Source organism: Balearica regulorum, chromosome 12 (genome assembly GCF_011004875.1).
Source record: "Balearica regulorum gibbericeps isolate bBalReg1 chromosome 12, bBalReg1.pri, whole genome shotgun sequence".
In the NCBI taxonomy this organism is placed as follows: Eukaryota; Metazoa; Chordata; class Aves; order Gruiformes; family Gruidae; genus Balearica; species Balearica regulorum.
The window spans coordinates 22,548,567-22,566,790 of NC_046195.1; the positions used below are offsets into that span (position 1 = coordinate 22,548,567).

The 18,224-nt window shown below is 42.1% G+C and overlaps 1 protein-coding gene across 6 annotated transcripts; it reads left to right on the forward strand.

Moving 5' to 3' along the window:
- Positions 1–217: 217 nt before the first annotated feature.
- KIF23 (kinesin family member 23) lies at positions 218–17,764 on the forward strand. 6 transcript variants are annotated; one of them, XM_075764273.1, is made up of 24 exons: positions 218–331; positions 457–523; positions 647–775; positions 2,182–2,287; positions 2,997–3,133; positions 3,804–3,913; positions 4,505–4,675; positions 5,631–5,672; positions 6,119–6,231; positions 6,376–6,497; positions 7,098–7,200; positions 7,535–7,614; positions 7,705–7,824; positions 8,366–8,525; positions 8,980–9,147; positions 9,376–9,533; positions 9,913–10,086; positions 10,781–10,960; positions 11,334–11,639; positions 13,546–13,776; positions 14,800–14,882; positions 15,165–15,246; positions 15,366–15,436; positions 16,979–17,764. In XM_075764273.1, the coding sequence occupies exons 1-24, from the start codon at positions 321–323 to the stop codon at positions 16,992–16,994; spliced, it is 2,940 nt and encodes a 979-aa protein (XP_075620388.1). In that variant the 5' UTR covers positions 218–320; the 3' UTR covers positions 16,995–17,764. The 6 variants fall into 6 exon arrangements, with proteins under 6 accessions (XP_075620388.1, XP_075620391.1, XP_075620387.1 ...); XM_075764272.1 differs by having other exon boundaries at positions 225–331; positions 454–523; XM_075764276.1 differs by lacking the exon at positions 11,334–11,639.
- Positions 17,765–18,224: the final 460 nt, after the last annotated feature.

The window sequence follows — 18,224 nt, forward strand, 5'->3', positions numbered from 1 at the left end:
GCCCGGTGCCCGGGATCGGCCCCCGCCGGCGCCTCCCCACCCCCGGGTCCGCGGGGCCCAGCAGGGGGCGCCCGCTCTGCGGGTCGCGGCCGTTGGCGTCGCCATGGCAACGCTTACAGGCCGCACCCCGAGGAGGTGCGGACGGCGTCGCGTTGCGTAACGGCACGCTGCGCGGTGACGCTCGAGGTGCCGCGCGCGCTGATTGGTTAGATTTGAATCACAGCGTAGCGCGCGGCTCACCGGCCGGAGGCAGCGCGGAGCGGTGGCAGCGCCCGCCTCGATCGCGATACACGGCCCCGCCCGCCGCGGCTCCCCGCGACATGAAGGCGGCGTAAGTCGTCCCGTTCTCTCTCCCCCCCCCCCGCCTCGCCTCTGCCCGGCTGTGGGGCCTGGGGCCGCCCGGCCCGGCCCGGTCCCGCAGGGCCGCCCCTCACGCCTCCCCGCTTCTCCCAGTAGGGCCAAGACGCCGCGGAGGCCGGCGCTGAAGAAACCGTCCAACCCCAGCCTGAAGGACCCCGTGGGGGTGAGTGCGGGGCCGCCGGGCCCGGCCGGGGCGGGGCGGGGAGGGGGCGGCGGGGGCTCGGCCTGCTGCCGCGTTTCGGGGCCGCTCTGAGGGGCGGCGGGCCCGGTGTCCCCCCTCCCGCAGGTGTACTGCAGGGTGCGGCCGCTCAGCCGCCCGGACCAGGAGTGCTGCATCGAGGTGATCAACGAGACCACGGTGCAGATCCACCCGCCCGACGGATACAGGATATTCCGCAACGGGGAGTACCGGGAGGTAACGGCCTGCGGGGGGGTGGGGGGGGGGAAATCCGCACCCGTGCCCTCCGCCTTGGAGCCCAGCACGGCTGCAGGGGCTGCCTGGAATTAGGGAGCAAAGGCCTTTGCCCTGCTGTCCGGGTTTTTCCGCTGGCTTGCGGGGTCTCTGCAATTGAGCAGTGCCCCGGAGAGCTGGCGAGCTGTTCGCAACGGGAAAACTACCTAGAGCAAAAAAATGCAGAATTGCCTTAGCCATCAAATGGCCTCCATGTATGAGAACACCGCTTCTGCAGGGTGGAGGAGAGGAGTAAAAGCAAAGCTGGCCGATATTTAGCTTGAAGGACTACTTCATGTAGGACTAATTGAAAGAAACCGGCTCTCAGCTAAACCGAACACGAATTAACAGTTGATTTATCTCAAATTTAAGTTGGGCAAAAAGCAGTATTTCCCTATTTATGTAATGTGGGGGGGGGGGAAGCTGTAGGTTATCTCTACAAAGTGGTGAAACATCACAAAGTGTGGAAAGGTGGGTAGCAGGTCACAAAACCGTTCATGTTGTTACTTGATCGATACACCTAGAGCAGGAGGGCGTAGGTCATGCGTAGAGAATGAGGAGCCAGAGTACTGTAGCACTGATCGTGGTTTGGTAGTGAAACAGTCAACTGCAGGTTCCCAACACAGTGCCCTAACTCTAAATAAGAAGGTCATAGTGTTTCGAAGAAAAAAAAAATTAAGAAAGAACATTAGTTGTGATGTAGAATACTTTGTTTCTGTTTTCAGCGTGGGAAATTCTGACAGGAAGTACATAAAGGAATCTTCAAAGGCTTAAATAAAATAGGCAAAGATTAATTAAAAAATTGGTAAACAAGCCTCGCTAAAAAACCGTAAAATTGAAATGCTTATGTAAGCAGATGTTTTGATTGAAAAGTGACCAGGTTCATTAAAAAAAACCAGTATATTGAAAAGCTATGACTGGAAACAGAGGCTAGACTGCAAAAAGACACAAACCAAAAATGATTAAACGCCAGAACAAGTCAACTTTGGCCATTGTGGGTGCTCCTTTGCTCAGGTCTTGCGTAGATGACCATGGGAGCTCAAACAGAAATTGGAGCTTGAAGCTGTAAATTGCGAGACCCTCCAGTTGCTGGGAGGTCAGGCTTTGTGATCCTTCTGGTTGTTTCTGGACTTAAGCTCTGTGAAAATGAAACAGTTGCTGTCCTCCTCATGCACGCCTTGTTCTCAGAATAGCTACATTGGAGCAACTGCCCATGTTCAAACACTGGTATAATCCTAAAGTAGAATCTTTATCATTCTGGTACCTGATGGAAAGCAGTTCTAAGGTATGAAACAATGAAGCGCTTTGAAGCAATGGACTTCTAGACAGGGAAACATAAGGTTTAGGATGGCGTATCGTCTTTTCTTCAGACGCAGTATTCATTTAAAGAAGTGTTTGGCACCCTCGTTGTCCAGAAGAAGCTTTTTGATGTGGTGGCTAAACCTCTAGTGGAAGATCTCATTCGTGGGAAAAATGGTGAGCAAGTATTTGTTCTCTACCGCTTTTCTGTATGTCTACCATGCAGTTTCCTGTATTGCTATGAGTTCATATGTCTCAAGGTTTCTTAGCTTGTCAAGGTAAAAACGCGCGTACCTTGTTTGCAACAAGAATAGCTCCTCTATACAACATCCTTGGAAGCTCTTCGTGCCTTTCATTACTTTGAAACCTCTTTACCTTTGTTATGATGTGCATGTTACATGTGTCAAGGTCTAATCTTTTTGTACAAGGTCTAATCTTTTTGTACCCCATTAACTGGAGAAGCATTTTTCTGCAGAATAGGATGACTTTTCCACCTAAAGAATGACTACAGAAATAAATCAATTTGTACGGCTTGAGCTCCTGGGCATGGCTTGATATCGCAGTGTTGGTCCTTGAAGTATCTGGCTTATGTCAGACCCCTTGGTAACAGCGGTAACAAATCGGGCCTCTACACCTAGGACTTAGTGGCTTCCTTCTGTTTTGGCTTCCAAATGTGCTCTCCCCAGAGAGCTGAAGTGGCTGTCAGTGAGCGATGCAAACACTACCGATGACAGTGGCTTTTGCTGGGCTGCAATAACTTACTGTTAACTGTTCGAGTCATTGCTTCTTCTAAATACATTTGACCCGAGAAAGACAGGACGTGTGATTCTAACAACTTCTTTTTGCAACAGCAAGCGTGATTACACCATTTTCCTGTCCCTCCTAGGTCTCCTGTTTACATATGGTGTGACAGGCAGTGGGAAAACGCACACCATGACAGGATCTCCTGGTGATGGAGGGCTTCTCCCGCGTTGTTTGGATATGATCTTCAACAGCATAGGACCGTTCCAGGCCAAGCGATTTGTGAGTAATTTTGCACTGAATTCTCCACGCTATTGCTTGTAACAGCCTAAAAACACTAAATAAAATCTTCTAAGTGTTTATCTCCTGTCCGATCACATGGCTGGAGCGCTTTAATAAGAAAACCAACCAAGAAAACCCCTCTCCCATGAGATCTGAAGAGCAGGGCCAAGGAAGCAGGTGTGGTACCTAGGAGGGACATTTCATGAAGATGTATGGTCTGGCCATCCTTATAATTATCGGTCATTCTTTAATTAACTTTTTTAAAACAATAAAAAAGGAAAGAGGAAGCTTTCCGAGTTATGGAATGAAATCTCACCACAAGATGCAAAAGCCACAGGAAACCATAACTAAAAGAATATCAGGCATGATGTGAGGCTTTTCTTGTGGTCAGACGTCTCTGGATTTTTGGTATCTAACTATATTTGCAATAATACTGGAAGTCTTTTCCTTGGTAGCATGCTAGCTTGGGACCTTTTGTGAAATACTGTTATCTGGGAAATATCTGTTTTCTGTCAGATCTGCTTTACATTAGCCAGCAGATCGAGTGTTAGTGAGGGGCATGGTATTTGCTGGTTGCTAGACAGCTTGATCAAATAATTTGTTTTGCTGGCCTTCATCTTATGTTCTCTAGTGTTTGTCATCATATTGTCTAAACATATTCACTACTCAGGTTTTTAAGCTCGATGACAAGAATGGTGTGGATGTTCAGTGTGAAGTAGATGCTCTATTAGAGCGCCAGAAAAGAGATGCCATGCCTGTTCCAAAAACTCCATCTGGCAAGTAAGTACCTATTGTAACATGCAGGATGAATTTAGTTAATGTAAATGTTATTCTGAAATTGTGGTTTTAACTTACCTTGGTCTCCTTATCCTTCCCTTGAAAAAAGGAAGGAAAATATTAATGGAAAGCTAGGATATTTTCATGTGGTTTGAGCAATTGCATAATTAATTATTTAGATTAGAAGACTGAGAATCAGGCAACAGAAGTCTATTTTTTGTACCTGTTAACCCACGAGTAAAATGCTGTGACTTCACCGAGTAGGACTACTGTGAAGTTAAACTTGGGGATATTTAGCAAAATAGTGAGATTGCTGAATGGAAGGTAGGATTGTTGACTATCCAGGAATTTTGCAAGGCATTTCTTGCTGCAGCTGAGAACAGCGGTGTCAGATGAAAGTTTATCTACTTTTCAGAGTGCTTGTTTTAATATAATGTGACTGGATGTGTTGTCATTAATTGATAGCGTGAGCGGTTCCGTACTCAAATCATGCTGTCTGTCAGTAGACTTGCTTTTTAACTGTATAGTCGTCGTCTGACACGTTAGCTGGCTGTGGGTGCTCTGTTACAATCATTTGTTGTGTGTGTTCAACAGGCGACAAATAGATCCAGAATTTGCTGATATGATCAATGTGCAAGATCACTGCAAAGTGGAAGAAGTTGATGAAGATAATGTCTACAGTGTCTTTGTCTCCTATATTGAGATCTACAACAACTACATATATGACCTCTTGGAGGAAACTCCCTTTGATGCTATAAAACCAAAGTTAGTTTTATGAATATCATTACTCCTATTTCGGTTATGCTTTTGTGGGAGCTACAATATGTCTTTGGAGCTGTAGATGTAGCGAGTCTGGCTCAATTCATGGGAGTCCCTTAAAAAATCATGTAAAAAAGAGGATGGCCAAGGACTCCAGATGATAGTTCTTAAGTGTGCCAAGTACTGATGGTTGTTCTGTTGCTTCTAAGCCTTTTGATGCTCCCTTCCTCATTGTAATGGGAGATTAATAAGCAAATATTTAATTAGTTAGGCAGTGTGTTGTATCCCACTGAGATTCCAAGTCTATTCATGCTATTCCTAGCAGGCGACTGCTGCAACTGGGCGAGTAAGCCATTCCATAGCTGACACTTATTTTTTTCACGGGAAACAGTGTATTGGGAGAAAGTTGCTATTTTGTTGTTGCTTTACCGTTAATGCAAGTTTACATATTATTTCACTGGATGCCAATCATTTCCATAGAAACAGAAATGAATAGTCTCATAAATGAAGTTCTGGGTGTTCTTTGGAAAGGTGTGTACGTGGCTGATTTCTAAAACTGATAAGTCTTAGGACCTTCAGGAAAAGTCTGCAAATTAAACTTTGCATATGTTGTTTTTTTAAAATTCTAAATGCATTAAAGAAAACCCTACACATCCCTTGGTACATGTGTTAAGTAAAGAGTTGGCTGATTTACAAAGACTAACTAGAGCAAAACGAGCCATTGCTCTGAAGCATCAAGAGCTGCTCCAGGGTACTGGTTTGAAAAGGGTTCGAATGTCTGTGAATGCTTTTTAAAGAAGAGTAGAATTATTTGGTTTAGTATTGTGCTTATGTCCAAAAATCAGCCTACGAAGAATCTTGGGTTATTTCTGTTTATGGAAGCTACAGTGTGTTATATATAAAAAGATTTTAGACACAAGCTGAATGACTTAATATTTTTTTAACCCTGTTTTTTTGGTAGGTGGAACAATTGCAACACTCCTGTGCGAAATGGTGACTTTATGTATGTGCATAAGCATATTATTCCAAGTATTGAAAAGCAAAATTTTCTTTTAGTAGAAGCAGAAAATAAAATCAGACTGACTCCCTATCTCTTTTTGCTTTATTAGCGAATATAGAACGCTGTTGAAGCCATCTTGCTTCTGTATGAGTGTATGCATGTAGAAAAACAATAGCTGCCATCCAAACCCATGATTTCCAGTAAGAATTGCAATTAAATGTAGCTCATAAATTAAAGCAGTAGCTGAAGTGTAACTAATCTTGGCTGAATGTGTGTCCATGTACTTGTACTACCTCTTCCATCTGCTGTATGGATAATTGACAAATTCAGTCTGAATTTTGTACTTAAACAAAAGAAAATTTGCATGACACAATGTATTGTTGTGCATAAACATCCACTCAATTTTAGCGTTTCTTTTTTTGTTGTTCTATTTCCTCCCTGTCCTTAAGACCTCCACAATCCAAAATACTTCGTGAGGACCAGAATCACAACATGTATGTCACAGGATGCACAGAAGTAGAGGTGAAATCTACAGAAGAAGCTTTTGAAGTGTTTTGGAGAGGTAAATCTTACATTTTAACTTCTTAAATTCAATATGGATGTGTAATCCTCTACACTACCATGCTGAAAATAGAATTGGTTTTGTCATGTGGCAAGTCTGTTAAATAAAACAGGGGTTTAGAGGGATTGTTTTTCTTCTAAACAGGTCAAAAGAAGAGGCGTATTGCAAACACTCAGCTGAATCGAGAATCTAGTCGCTCTCACAGTGTTTTTATAATAAAGTTGGCTCAGGCACCCCTGGATGCAGATGGAGATAACGTGCTACAGGTGAGTACTGGGGCAGGCTGTTAAAGGAGAACTCGGGGGGGGGGTGTTTGTGTGTGTATGCTTGGAGGTGTGGTAGGAGAGGTGGTGAGCCTTGCAGCATGGCTTGCCGATGCAGTTACTGTGTCTTGAGTCTACACGTCTTGCTAGTCAGCAATTTCATTTTGAAGGAAATCAAAATGACCAAATTTCGAGTCTTTGAACAGAATTAGTCACCTTTTTGTAATGAAAGTTGGGCATTAAAACAGAGTGAGGCTGCTTATTCCTTTGGTTTTTACCTCTGCTTCTTTTGAGCAAAAACTGTTAAGTTTGGAGGATTTGAATGAGTGCAATTGTTACATGCAACTTGTGGATAACAAATTGTTATCCACAACTTGTGGCCCAAGACAGAAGGGATCTGCTAAACTTATTCACAAGAAAAGCTAGTGGTGCACAGCTTCTTGCATTAAGTGCTATAAAAACACCCTCAGACTTTATTTAAAGGCACAACACGTTATTTTAAAGGGTGCATGCTGGTTTAGGTTTGGGGGGCGGGATGTTCCACCGCGTTAGAAGGAATATAGCGCTAATCATTAGCCTAATGTAATTTGTTTTCTGTAATAGGAGAAAGAGCAGATCACTTTAAGCCAGCTGTCCTTGGTTGATCTGGCTGGAAGCGAAAGAACTAACAGAACAAAGGCTGAAGGGAACAGGTTGCGAGAAGCAGGTATGTAGCACCCTTAGACAGCCTGGTGATTTTATGTGCTCGTATATGCTCGTAGTAGTCTTGTCTCCTAGTAAAGACATCATAGGAAGAATTGAAGTGTTCTGTTATGATGTTCAGTTGTCTGATTTGCTGACCTTAAATTCTCCAGTGTGGTAAACCACAAGTTTTTAGTAGCACTTAACTTTGATTCTTTCTGTTCATTAGAGCAGTTAGCTGTAACAAATATAACTTACGTCCGGGCAATTTGTTCTTAAGTGAACTGCTAAATAATTTGGGAATGTGATCCAAATAGTTGCTTACAGGTTTTTTGTCTTTTGGTTTTTTTTTTTTTAAGGTAATATTAATCAGTCGCTAATGACGTTAAGAACATGTATTGAAGTTCTACGGGAAAACCAGATGTATGGAACAAATAAGGTATGTAACCCATTATCTAATTATAATTTGGTTTGATGAAGATCTGGTGTAATGAAAGCTTACTAGATATTTCATGTACTTTATTTTAAGATGGTTCCATACAGAGATTCCAAACTGACTCATCTTTTCAAGAACTATTTCGACGGTGAAGGAAAAGTGCGTATGATTGTGTGCGTTAATCCTAAAGCCGAGGACTACGAGGAAAGCTTGGTAACTTCTTGCAGATCTTACCTCATTTCCCCCTAATATTTTTTCTTTTTTTTTCCCCCAAGTTTGTCACTGAATTCTTCTACTTCTTTAGTAGATGAGAGGAATGATAATTTTTGTGGCTTGGGCACTTCAGGTAATCAAATACAATATTGTAGGGCAAATGTAATTTTTAAGAGGAAAAATAAGATGTGGAGGGCACAACTGCTACTTGCCTGTAAAATAGGCAAGGCTTCTCTACTTACAGAAGTCCAAATAACCACATCTAGGTGCTTCATCCCTACTGTGACCGTACTTGCAAAAACTTCAGCTCTCTGCACAGTTGGTTTCATGGTTCCTGGGGGCTACTGTTGGGTGGTGTTACTGGGAAGGCTTCTGGATACTCCGCTTCAGGATCACAAGCTATCTAGTTGGGAACTCTTTGAGATTATCGGTTGATAATGTCTCCTGTAATACTTCTATTGACATAAAATAACACTTTCAAACTTGCATTGGACTGCTTCCGGTTAGTTTTGTTGCTAAGCTTGCTTTTGTTCTTTTGTAGCAAGTCATGCGCTTTGCAGAAATGACCCAGGAAGTTGAAGTGGCCAGACCTGTGGATAGACCGCTCTGCGGCTTAACGCCAGGACGGCGCTTTAGGAATCAGGCCTTCCGAGAGGAGCTCTCACGGAAATTGGAGATGCGGGGTGGCCCGATAAACGGAGGTAAATACTAGAGTGCTAGGTGATTACAGCGCAGGGTTGGTTTTTTTTGTTAGGAGTTGAAGGCTATTTTAAAACAAATTCTTTAAGCCTTGCAAGTGCAAAAGGAATTTCACTTAACTGTTACTCGTTATTGATGAGTTGAATTCGTGGTCCCCTTATTGCAGCTCCTGAAAGGAAATTGTGCTGCAGATGATACTTTGATATTTTTGTATGCTTAAGGCCTACTTTAGAAATTGAGAGTTGCCTGGAGGTATTGTAAAGCAATGAATCAAGGTTGTCACACTTAATCTCAACACTGTCATCTCTTCTGAAAACTTCTAGTTCTCATTAATTATTCTAAGTTCTGTCTGCTGCGTGATACTGTGGAATGAATGATCTGTGGCTCTGCGTTGTCAAATGGAATATTTCTGTTCTGTAGCTCGCTGACAGGTTTTTTTGTCTTTAAATCTTACAGAAAGGGAAGAGCAATCTGTTTCAGAAATGTTTTTGCAGAACTTTCCTCCATTGCCTTCGTGTGAGCTATTGGACGTTAATGATGATCAAACACTTCCAAAGCTTATTGAAGTCCTGGAAAAACGCCATAAACTACGACAAATGTTGTCAGAGGAGTTTGCCAAAAACGGTAAGAATTTGAACATCAGTGCGGAGCTAGATTTTTGGCACCCGTGCTACTACTCAAGGGCTTTCTTCTGTACCAAGATCAAATACGTATCTTGTCTAGATTGATCATTTAAACCTGTTTTGAGGTAATGAAAGAGCTGGTAGTGTTAAATTGGTAGGAGAAAAACAGAACTGCTTTTGATATTATGGAGATAGGGTGAGACGATAAAATATATTGGTTGTCTTGCAGTGCTTGCATTTAAAACAATGCTGCAAGAATTTGACTCCAGTGTTGTATCCAAGGAAAACTATATTCAAGGAAAACTGTCTGAAAAAGAGAAAACAATAACAGGACAGAAAATGGAGCTAGAACGCCTGGAAAAGAAAATTAAAACTTTGGAATACAAGGTCAGTTTTTTTCATTGTCTAAAGCTGAGCACAAAATGCATTTTCTGACATCAAGAAGCTTGCCAAATGGAACACAGAAGTTGCTTGAAAGATGGATATTAGAAACAAGATTAAAAGTATTTTGTGGGGAACTTTACTGAACACTTTTAGCTCTTTGGCTTTCTTATGAGGTGAGGCTTTTCTTTTACATTAAGATGGGCAACTTATAAGAAAGTTGTAAAATCTCTGAAACTTTTTGGAATGTGGACTATTTATCTGGGTACATTTGTACAACAGGTAATATGTTCTATTCTATGTTAATCAAAGATAACTAGCGGTTCTGGACTTAGATGGTTGCACTTCTAAGAAGCATAGCCAAGTCCTTCCTCTCTTCCTCCAGATTGAGATTTTGGAGAAAACTGCGACGATCTATGAAGAAGACAAGCGTAATCTTCAGCAAGAACTAGAAAGCAAGAGCCAGAAATTGCAACGTCAGGCTTCTGACAAGCGTAGGTTGGAGGCACGATTGCAAGGCATGGTGGCAGAAACAACTATGAAATGGGAGAAGGAGTGTGTAAGTACTGTATCTATTAGAAATGTGTGGTGGAGCAATGCGAGGGGGCTTGGTTTTGTGAGGGTTTTTATATGGCAGTGGCATTAAGAATGGAGATGTGTTTTGGTTTTTAATTATGGGCTTGAACAGACACTTTGAACTTATTTATAAATGTAGTATGGTATGATAAAGACCTCAAGGACTAGCAGCAAGCTAAAGCAGCTCCCTTAAGCACTCGGTCACTTCATTTCAATACCTAGGATTTCTTCTTTTGGGTTTGCAGCACCCTAAGGAGTGGCTCTCTTGTTCTGTCGGTTGTCAGCAGAAGCCGAATGTTGGGGTTTCCCCTTTATCCTCATGTAAACTCTTGCCTGGATTTGCACTTGACAAGCAATAAGGAAAGGAAATCTGAGGGATTAATTTTTACTACTGCAGGACCATTTAGTGCTTCAGGATCACTGATAGAAGTATGGTTAGATGTGCTCCTGTTTGTCATAATTTAGGAAGCAAAATGGTTATGGCATTAAATGTGGAACTGTTTTATAATCTGGAAAGTTGTTCTTTAGCTTGATGTGTCATTATTTCCAATAGCTTGTATCTCAGTGGGGCAGAACTTCATTCCACATGGAATATGTAATTCCCTTCAAACTCTCAGCACAATTACTCGTGCTTTTGTGTAAGGTACTTCATGCTTTTCCTCGTTTGTCTTTTGTAGGAGCGTCGTGTAGCAGCAAAGCAGCTGGAGATGCAGAACAAACTTTGGGTCAAAGATGAAAAATTGAAGCAACTGAAGGCCATTGTTACCGAACCAAAAAATGAAAAGCCAGAGAGGCCTTCGCGGGAGAGAGATCGAGAGAAGCCTGTTCAGAGATCAGTGTCTCCTTCACCAGTACCTGTAAGTTGCCTTTAAAACACTTCTTGATACAGAGAAAAGCACATTTATAAGAATGAACTAAAGTGCAGGCTATTTCTCTTTAGTGGCTTGAAAATAGTTCCCAAGCACAGATTTTGGATAACTTAAACTCGCTTTGAGTTCTCCGTCTCCTGTTGTATTTATCAGTGCTCTTTACTTGCGCTTCTACCTTCTAATGATACTCATAATGGAAGAACACCTGATTCTTAACGCTGTCACTGCAACACAATACCTCTCCAAAACCATAAGCTTGAATAGCTGAATTGGCACTCTGCACATTGTCAGTGTTCATTGTTTTATTGCCTGAAAGTTGACAGTTCTATACGTTCACTAACTTCTTTCCCGTTCTCTCTAGCCTTCTAGTAACTTTACTGCTCAGGTCCCTCACAGCCAGCGGTTCGTGAGCAACCCGCAGGTGCACAGGCGTTCTAATTCTTGTAGCAGCATTTCTGTGGCATCCTGTGTTATGGAATGGGAGCAGAAAACCCCTTCGCACAAGCATACCAGTGGCATTTCTAATGCAAGGAGTAGACAACAAGAACCAGAACAAAGTAGAGACTATAACTCCTCAGACAGAAGGCGAGGGATGTGCTGGACTGGAGTCGTTGAGGTTCCCAGGCGTAGAGATGAGCTAGAAGTAGAAGAGGATCAATGCTGCAGGGTTAGTGCTGCTCCTGTCGCAAGCTAAATGTAGTGTTGCTTAGTCTGGCTCAAAAGCTCATTACAGCTGCTCTCTGAGCATACCTAATGCAGGTTGGAGTTTTCCCCTAAATGTATTTCTCATAGGACAGTTCTGTTTCCAAACTGAATCTCACTACTCGTTCTCTTTGACTTCTTAACTTGACGTTTAGAAACTCCTTAAAAGCAGTGTGTATATTTCTTGCTGGTGCGCAGATAGCACTTGTAAGGTACTCTGAACTAGCTAGACTTTTTCTTTAGCTATAAACGTCCTTGTGTGTTAACTTGTGTCTGTCTCCTCAAATCTATCTTGCAGCCTGCAATTTGCCATAGTCGTTTGGCCAGCTTAAAAGGTGGTCTTATGAGCCGTATCTGCAAATGTTTACTGGAAATAGCGCTTGGACAAACACCTCACTTGTGTGACTAACTTTAACTCTCTTAGAATAGTCTTCCCTAACTTTCACATCTGCATTAAAACTGGGGGCTTTGCTTACAGGTGGGAGACTTTTTTTTTTTAATTAAAATGCTGCGTACAAATATTTGTATCGGTGGTGTGTGTCTCATGTTATTGCAGTGGCTCAGGTAAATCGAAGAGAATTGTACAACCCCAGCCTCTTGAGAGACCTTCTTGAGAGGAGGAAAGTTTATTGTGGTGTGATTCATATTCAGTAGTGTTTTCAAAATTCCTGGTGTTAGCCAGCTCCATGAAGTCAAGGACGTACTTTTAAGCAAATGCTATTCCAATTAACTAATACATAAACTTCTGTCAGCAGAGTAAAACATGACCAGTAGTAGCGTACCCTCTCCTTGGAATGTAACTTCTAAGGTACTGTGGTACAATTGTTTCAGAAAAACCATCCACAGAAATAAGTACTTGCCCACTAAAAGGTGGGGAGGTGGGTATTGAAATTCTTTCTTCTTTTTTTTATTTAACGGAAGATTTTTGCTGAAAGCCACAAGTCCCTATATATGTTTAACTTTTAAGAGCTGCCTTAAACTTGTTAGAGGTTTATATGTAAAGGGTACAGCCAATCTCATGTCGATTGGTCAAATCCTAATTGACGCTCATCATCTGAGAACACAGCAGATGGAATTTGCATTCTTAGGTTTGGGTTGTGTAACCTCACCATGATTCAGAGGTCTCTAAAATTAGTGTGTAAATGGAACAGAGAGAGTCTGCAAATACTCTTTCAAAAGCCCATTCAAAGATCTTGAAGGCACCCAAGTTTTTAAACAAGTTTCCAGATGTTTTTTTCTGATTTCCCTGAGCAACTGACAACTATGTTCATGTTCATAAAATAAAAATAGATGAACTCCAACCGTTTCTCATGGATTTCCAACAGCTGTGTTCCCAAGCAATAGCAGTAGGACAGGGGATGCTTCCTCCGCTCTATTCACTCAGAGGAGTTATGAGGTCTTGCATCCTTTAGAGATGTTGGAAATCCATACTCAGTCTGCTTGCTTTGCTACCTCAGAAATACATTTTGATCCATGAATGCATCCATGGAAACATCAATTTTCTCTTTCCTGGTTGGTTAATATGTTAATAGCAATCCATTTTGATTTGGAAACTTGGGAGGAGCATTATCAAACATAACGATGTCCTCCTTGATGAAACTTTACCAGGTATGGAATGCAATAGACTGGATAATGCTTAGCTAAAATTTACAAGAAATAGGAATTGGCACAGAAACAATCCATTAATAATTTTATGCAGGCTCGTGGTAACGATGCCTTTCAGGATGCACTCTGTGAAAGACTTTAGGAACAAAGCTTTGGTCCTCGTACAAACGCATCTTAACCAGACCTGCAAAGTTCACTTCTACTAACGCTATCCTGAGAGATTTACTGTGTGCTGATCTCTTCTGATTCTCTTCCACTCTGATCAGAATGCACCTCCAGTTCGCCTCAGACACAGACGGTCGCGCTCAGCTGGGGAGAGATGGGTAGATCATAAGCCACCTTCTAATCTGCCCACTGAAACAGTCATGCAGCCGCATGTCCCTCATGCCATCACAGTAGCGGCTGCCAGTGAAAAGGCACTAGCTAAGTGTGACAAGTATATGCTGACGCACCAGGAGCTAGCCTCTGATGGGGAGATTGAAACCAAGCTAATTAAGGTAAAGCAAACGCCTTCTTTGTAAACTCGTGCTAACCCTGTCAAAACCGATTTCTGGCATTTGTGCTGCAGGCCTACTGGCTTGTGAGAGGGTACGTTTGACTCCATCTGCTGAGAGATTTGATTGGAAGGTTTTGTGCAGTTGGATTCAAGGCAGCCTCTGGAGTCTGAAAATACTTATCTTGAGCTTTGTCAATACTTTGTATAAACCACTACGAGCTTGGTTGTCTCAGTCATCGTTTTTGTTGAAAGCAGTTACATTTTTTTTCCTCTACTAAAATGCAATAATCCGTTTGTAGTGAAAGTTTTAGACTTGTGGCCGCAGCTAATCTTGCAGAGTCAGTCTTGTTGGAGTGATGTTACTCAATTTCCACTAGCGGTATGAGTGAGCTTGCTGCAGCGATGGATGCTCTAATGCTCTGGGACATAATTTCTAGTAGTCAACTGACAAACAGGTTGGTGAGACAGCCTAGGCTTTCAACACTTGTAACGTTTCTGTCCCAAAACGCTGACTGTACTTACCAAAGGCAAACTGAGAGCTCTTTGTAATTTGTAGCAAGAAGCTTTTGGTTCATTTTTCCTACAGTCATGGGCCTTCTAATATTGTCTTTTTTCTTTTTTTGAGTTCTAAAAAGGCCCTCGTTCCTGTAAGGTAACCTTGTAGGTTCCAGCGATGTTTCCAAAAGCAAAGTCTTGCATAGCTGACAGACATATGTGTTCATGCTGAGGAATGGAGCTATTGAGATTAAGCCTATGGCATGATTTCTGTAGTATTACTTAATCATCATTATCATATAGAAATCTTTGTCAGTGTAGTGACTGCTCTGTGGGTATCTTGTGTGACCATCAGGGTAGATGGTGTTCGCTCTTTATTGTCCTGCGTGTAATAAGAGAAGATCTGTAATGGAGGAGGGTGTGCAAGGAAATGACGTTTGTAAGCACTGAAGTTTTCATGTGAAAACTGGCACTGTAGCCATCATGCTGACATCACGACTATACCTTGTTCACTGCTTTTGGTTTCCAGGGGGATGTTTTCAAAACCAGGGGTGGTGGACAGGCTGTGCAGTTCACAGAGATAGAGACTCTGAAGCAAGAATCTCCAACTGGGTGAGTTGTCTTAATTTTGGGTTCTGACGCTGTTGGCAATATGTAACTCCAACAGCGCCTGACTCTGGTCCAAATGATTGAACAAAACCTTCTTGCATCTTAACTTGAAGTCACATAAAAGTAGCTTGGAGAGGCTTATAGACACTGTAGCTGCTTTTAAGGCTGGTGTGCTGCTGAGAGCAAAGTATTTGTTTAGTAAGTATAAAATGTATTCTCTTGTGTATGAGAATCTGCCAAAATAATGACACTTGTAATGTGGTTTTCCATATACTTCTCTTCCAGTCGAAAGCGAAGATCATCACCTTCCAATCCTGACCCAGCCGAGGATGCTGCAGAATCTGAATGGACTGATGTAGAAACCAGAGTAAGCTATAAACAAAGGGGGGGGGGGCATCTCATGCTTGATGTGGATGAGGATTTGGGGTAATGCTGATAGCTGGGGCAGGGGTTAGCAATAGAGACTGATTTTCCGTGTCTTCTCAGTGTTCTGTGGCAGTGGAGATGAGGGCAGGATCAGCTCTTGGACCTGGGTATCAGCATCATGCTCAGCCCAAGTAAGTTCATCTCTCCTTTGTAGCGGGGATGTTGCATTCTCTTTCCTGATAACATCTAAAGTGAGATAAACTTTTTTAACTTTTTTTTCCCCCCTTGACCTTGCTGCCCTTCCTGCTTCAGGTTTGGGGTGCACACCTCCTTAACACTGTAAGATAAGCAGGCTTATTCAGTGTTGGAAACTGGTGACAGGCTAGATCTGTAGAAGACACTAAGCAGAATGATTGACTTGTCTTCTGGGTAAAACTCTGGCATTCCATGCAGTGAGCAGAATGTCAAGTTTGATCTTGTGCTATTTTGACTGTGAAAAGCTAGGAACTGTAGGGTGCTTGGCAGTCCCAGAGAGGCGTAGGGTTAGGGATGGCAGGGACAAAGTACTAAGCTGTATTCCCTCTTCTGTCCCCCTAGCCTTTATCAGGTGCTGATGTAGTAAAGAATACTCACTTTTGTATCTTTAGATAAGTTTAAACAAGGTTACAATTTCAGTATGGTATAGGGAGGAGGGAGCTGAGGTGACTGTAGGATATACCTGCTGGTAAACTTGAACATAGCTAATATTCCTGCTGCTACTTGCTGGGTAACTGTCGAGATGCCTGCTAAGGAAGCCTGGGCTCTAGTCACGCTGGAAGAAACTTTCCTCTTTTTCAAATGCATAGATAACAGTCTGAATTCTTCAGGGCTGTCTTATCCTTCTTTAACGTGGTGGAATCAGCGGCAGTTGCACACAAATGCAAACTACCAAATCAGAAGTCCCAATTTCTAGCAAAAAATCCAAATGATCCTGCAGTTTGTAAGGCTAGTGCCCCATGCCTGAGCCCCGCATCTAACAAGACACTTCACTGACAAAACAAACGCTTCAGATAAGATAGTTTTGTTAAGCTAGGTGTTACGGAACAGAACTCAATATCCATATTTGGCCTCCTGCAGATAGGTGCTGGCAGCGCTGTGAAAGTCACCTTTCCAGCTCAGGGGAAGAAAACGTGCACTTCTGCCAGTCACATTTACAGGCAGGAGAGAGGGCTGGAGAGGTAAAGGGGCTTCCGTGAAGCCAAAATCAACTAAACTGATTGCTGCTTTAGAGCGATGGTGGAAGGGTAATTTGGAGAATATCTGAAATCAGTAATCCAAACCCCCACTCAGATAAGGTAACAAATGTGTGCCTTTCATCATGCGCTTTATTACATCTCTTATTAGAAACTGGAGCCTGCTCAAGGCGCCTGCTGTTACTTGCAGCCTTGCTGCAGCCTTGTAATATCGTAGTAAATCCTTTAGTTTGCCCATGTATTTATGGAGTTTGTATTTATTTAAACTTACTTAATAACTGAAATAAAACTTTGGTTTAAGCTCACAGCTATTTAGAAAAGAAAGCACAAGACAACTGTTTCTTGATAAATAAGCTCTTGAGTTTTCTTGTGTTAATTGTAGCACTTCTTAGCATAATGAGATATGCGAAACTTCTGCATACAACAGGCTATTGACTACTGCCAAGGAAAGCTGCTGCTGCGTCAAATCTGAAAGTTGTTTGTGGCTTTTTTCTCTTTTAGGCGAAGAAAGCCATGAACTTGATGTACTACTGCATTGGAATCCTCTTGATTTTATCAGACTGATGTAATATCTGCTGCCAGTGATAAACTTGATAAACTGCTTTGTTATCACTACAGGCTTGTATTATTACAACGGCCCGTGCTAGGCAATGGTTAAATGGGAGATACTTTGTGCCATCCAAAGAAGCTTACGTGTTTGGTGTCGGGGGTTCTGCCATTGTGTCCTCTGCACTTGGGGAACTCCTGTCTCATATATATGAAGCTCTTGTTATTAAGCTGTATCTTTATAGACTAATGACACAAGGCTTTTGCCTTGTGTATTTTTTTCAGCTTTTTTCATTTTATAGTGCAAAATCCTTCCATTCTCGTCACTATCCCTTCCTCATCAGGTCCTCTGTTTTGAAGAGGCATAAATGCTGCTATTTATTTAGATGCAGTAACGCACTTTAAGAGTGTTTCTATGCCATTTCATATTTTATTATAACTTACAACAGCTTGGTAATGTGGATTTCTTTTTGAAAGAATTACCTTTGATTATTTAATATGCAAATCGGCTTGTGAAAACATTTCAACCTTCAGACCTTCATAGTAACGAAGCAAGAATTCTGGTATGATGAGTAATGGTGACTTGACATCAGACCTACTTTATTTTGTAGTGCAAGTAAATAATTAAATGTTTTACATCTGTAGATAAGGGGTAAAAGGGTAATTTGCTCACAGATATGGTGAGAACTTTATGCGTGTGGCTCTGCAAACATGTTAAAATAAATACTTTTATTCAATGGCTCTTACAAACCATGTTCTTGTCACTTAGGGGTATGCTAAGCTGCAGAAACTGAGGTGTAAGCATCGCAGCTTGTGCAGAGCTGTGAATAAATGCACCTTTTGGGGTTCTGCTGAAGCTTAAACCAAGGGATCTGCTTAGATCTCAAGATATGTTTTGGACAAGCTAATCTTCATGTCTGCAAATTGCTTTCGAGGGCCGTTGGTTCCGTTTTGAGTGAGTGACTGTCTTGTTAAAAGATGTTGAAGCTTTGAGCTTTTTCCAGCATTGGAAAAAAGCTTTTCTTACCAAGTACTTTAAAAAAAAATCCCCTAGTTGGTTTTTTTTAAGGAAAAAAGTAACCAATATGAGTGCCTGTTCATAGCTGCTGTAAACAAATTATTTTCAGATGGTCCACAGAAAGGCCTATATTGTAAAGAAACACCACCATTCCGCAGGTCCGTAGGCCCACAGCTGGAGCAG

Excerpts from the sequence above, each read along its gene's own strand:
- KIF23 (XM_075764272.1), top strand. Across the intron at positions 2,288-2,996 it reads TCTCATTCGTGGGAAAAATG|GTCTCCTGTTTACATATGGT; the intron begins GTGAGCAAGTAT and ends TGTCCCTCCTAG. Across the intron at positions 9,148-9,375 it reads AGAGGAGTTTGCCAAAAACG|TGCTTGCATTTAAAACAATG; the intron begins GTAAGAATTTGA and ends GTTGTCTTGCAG.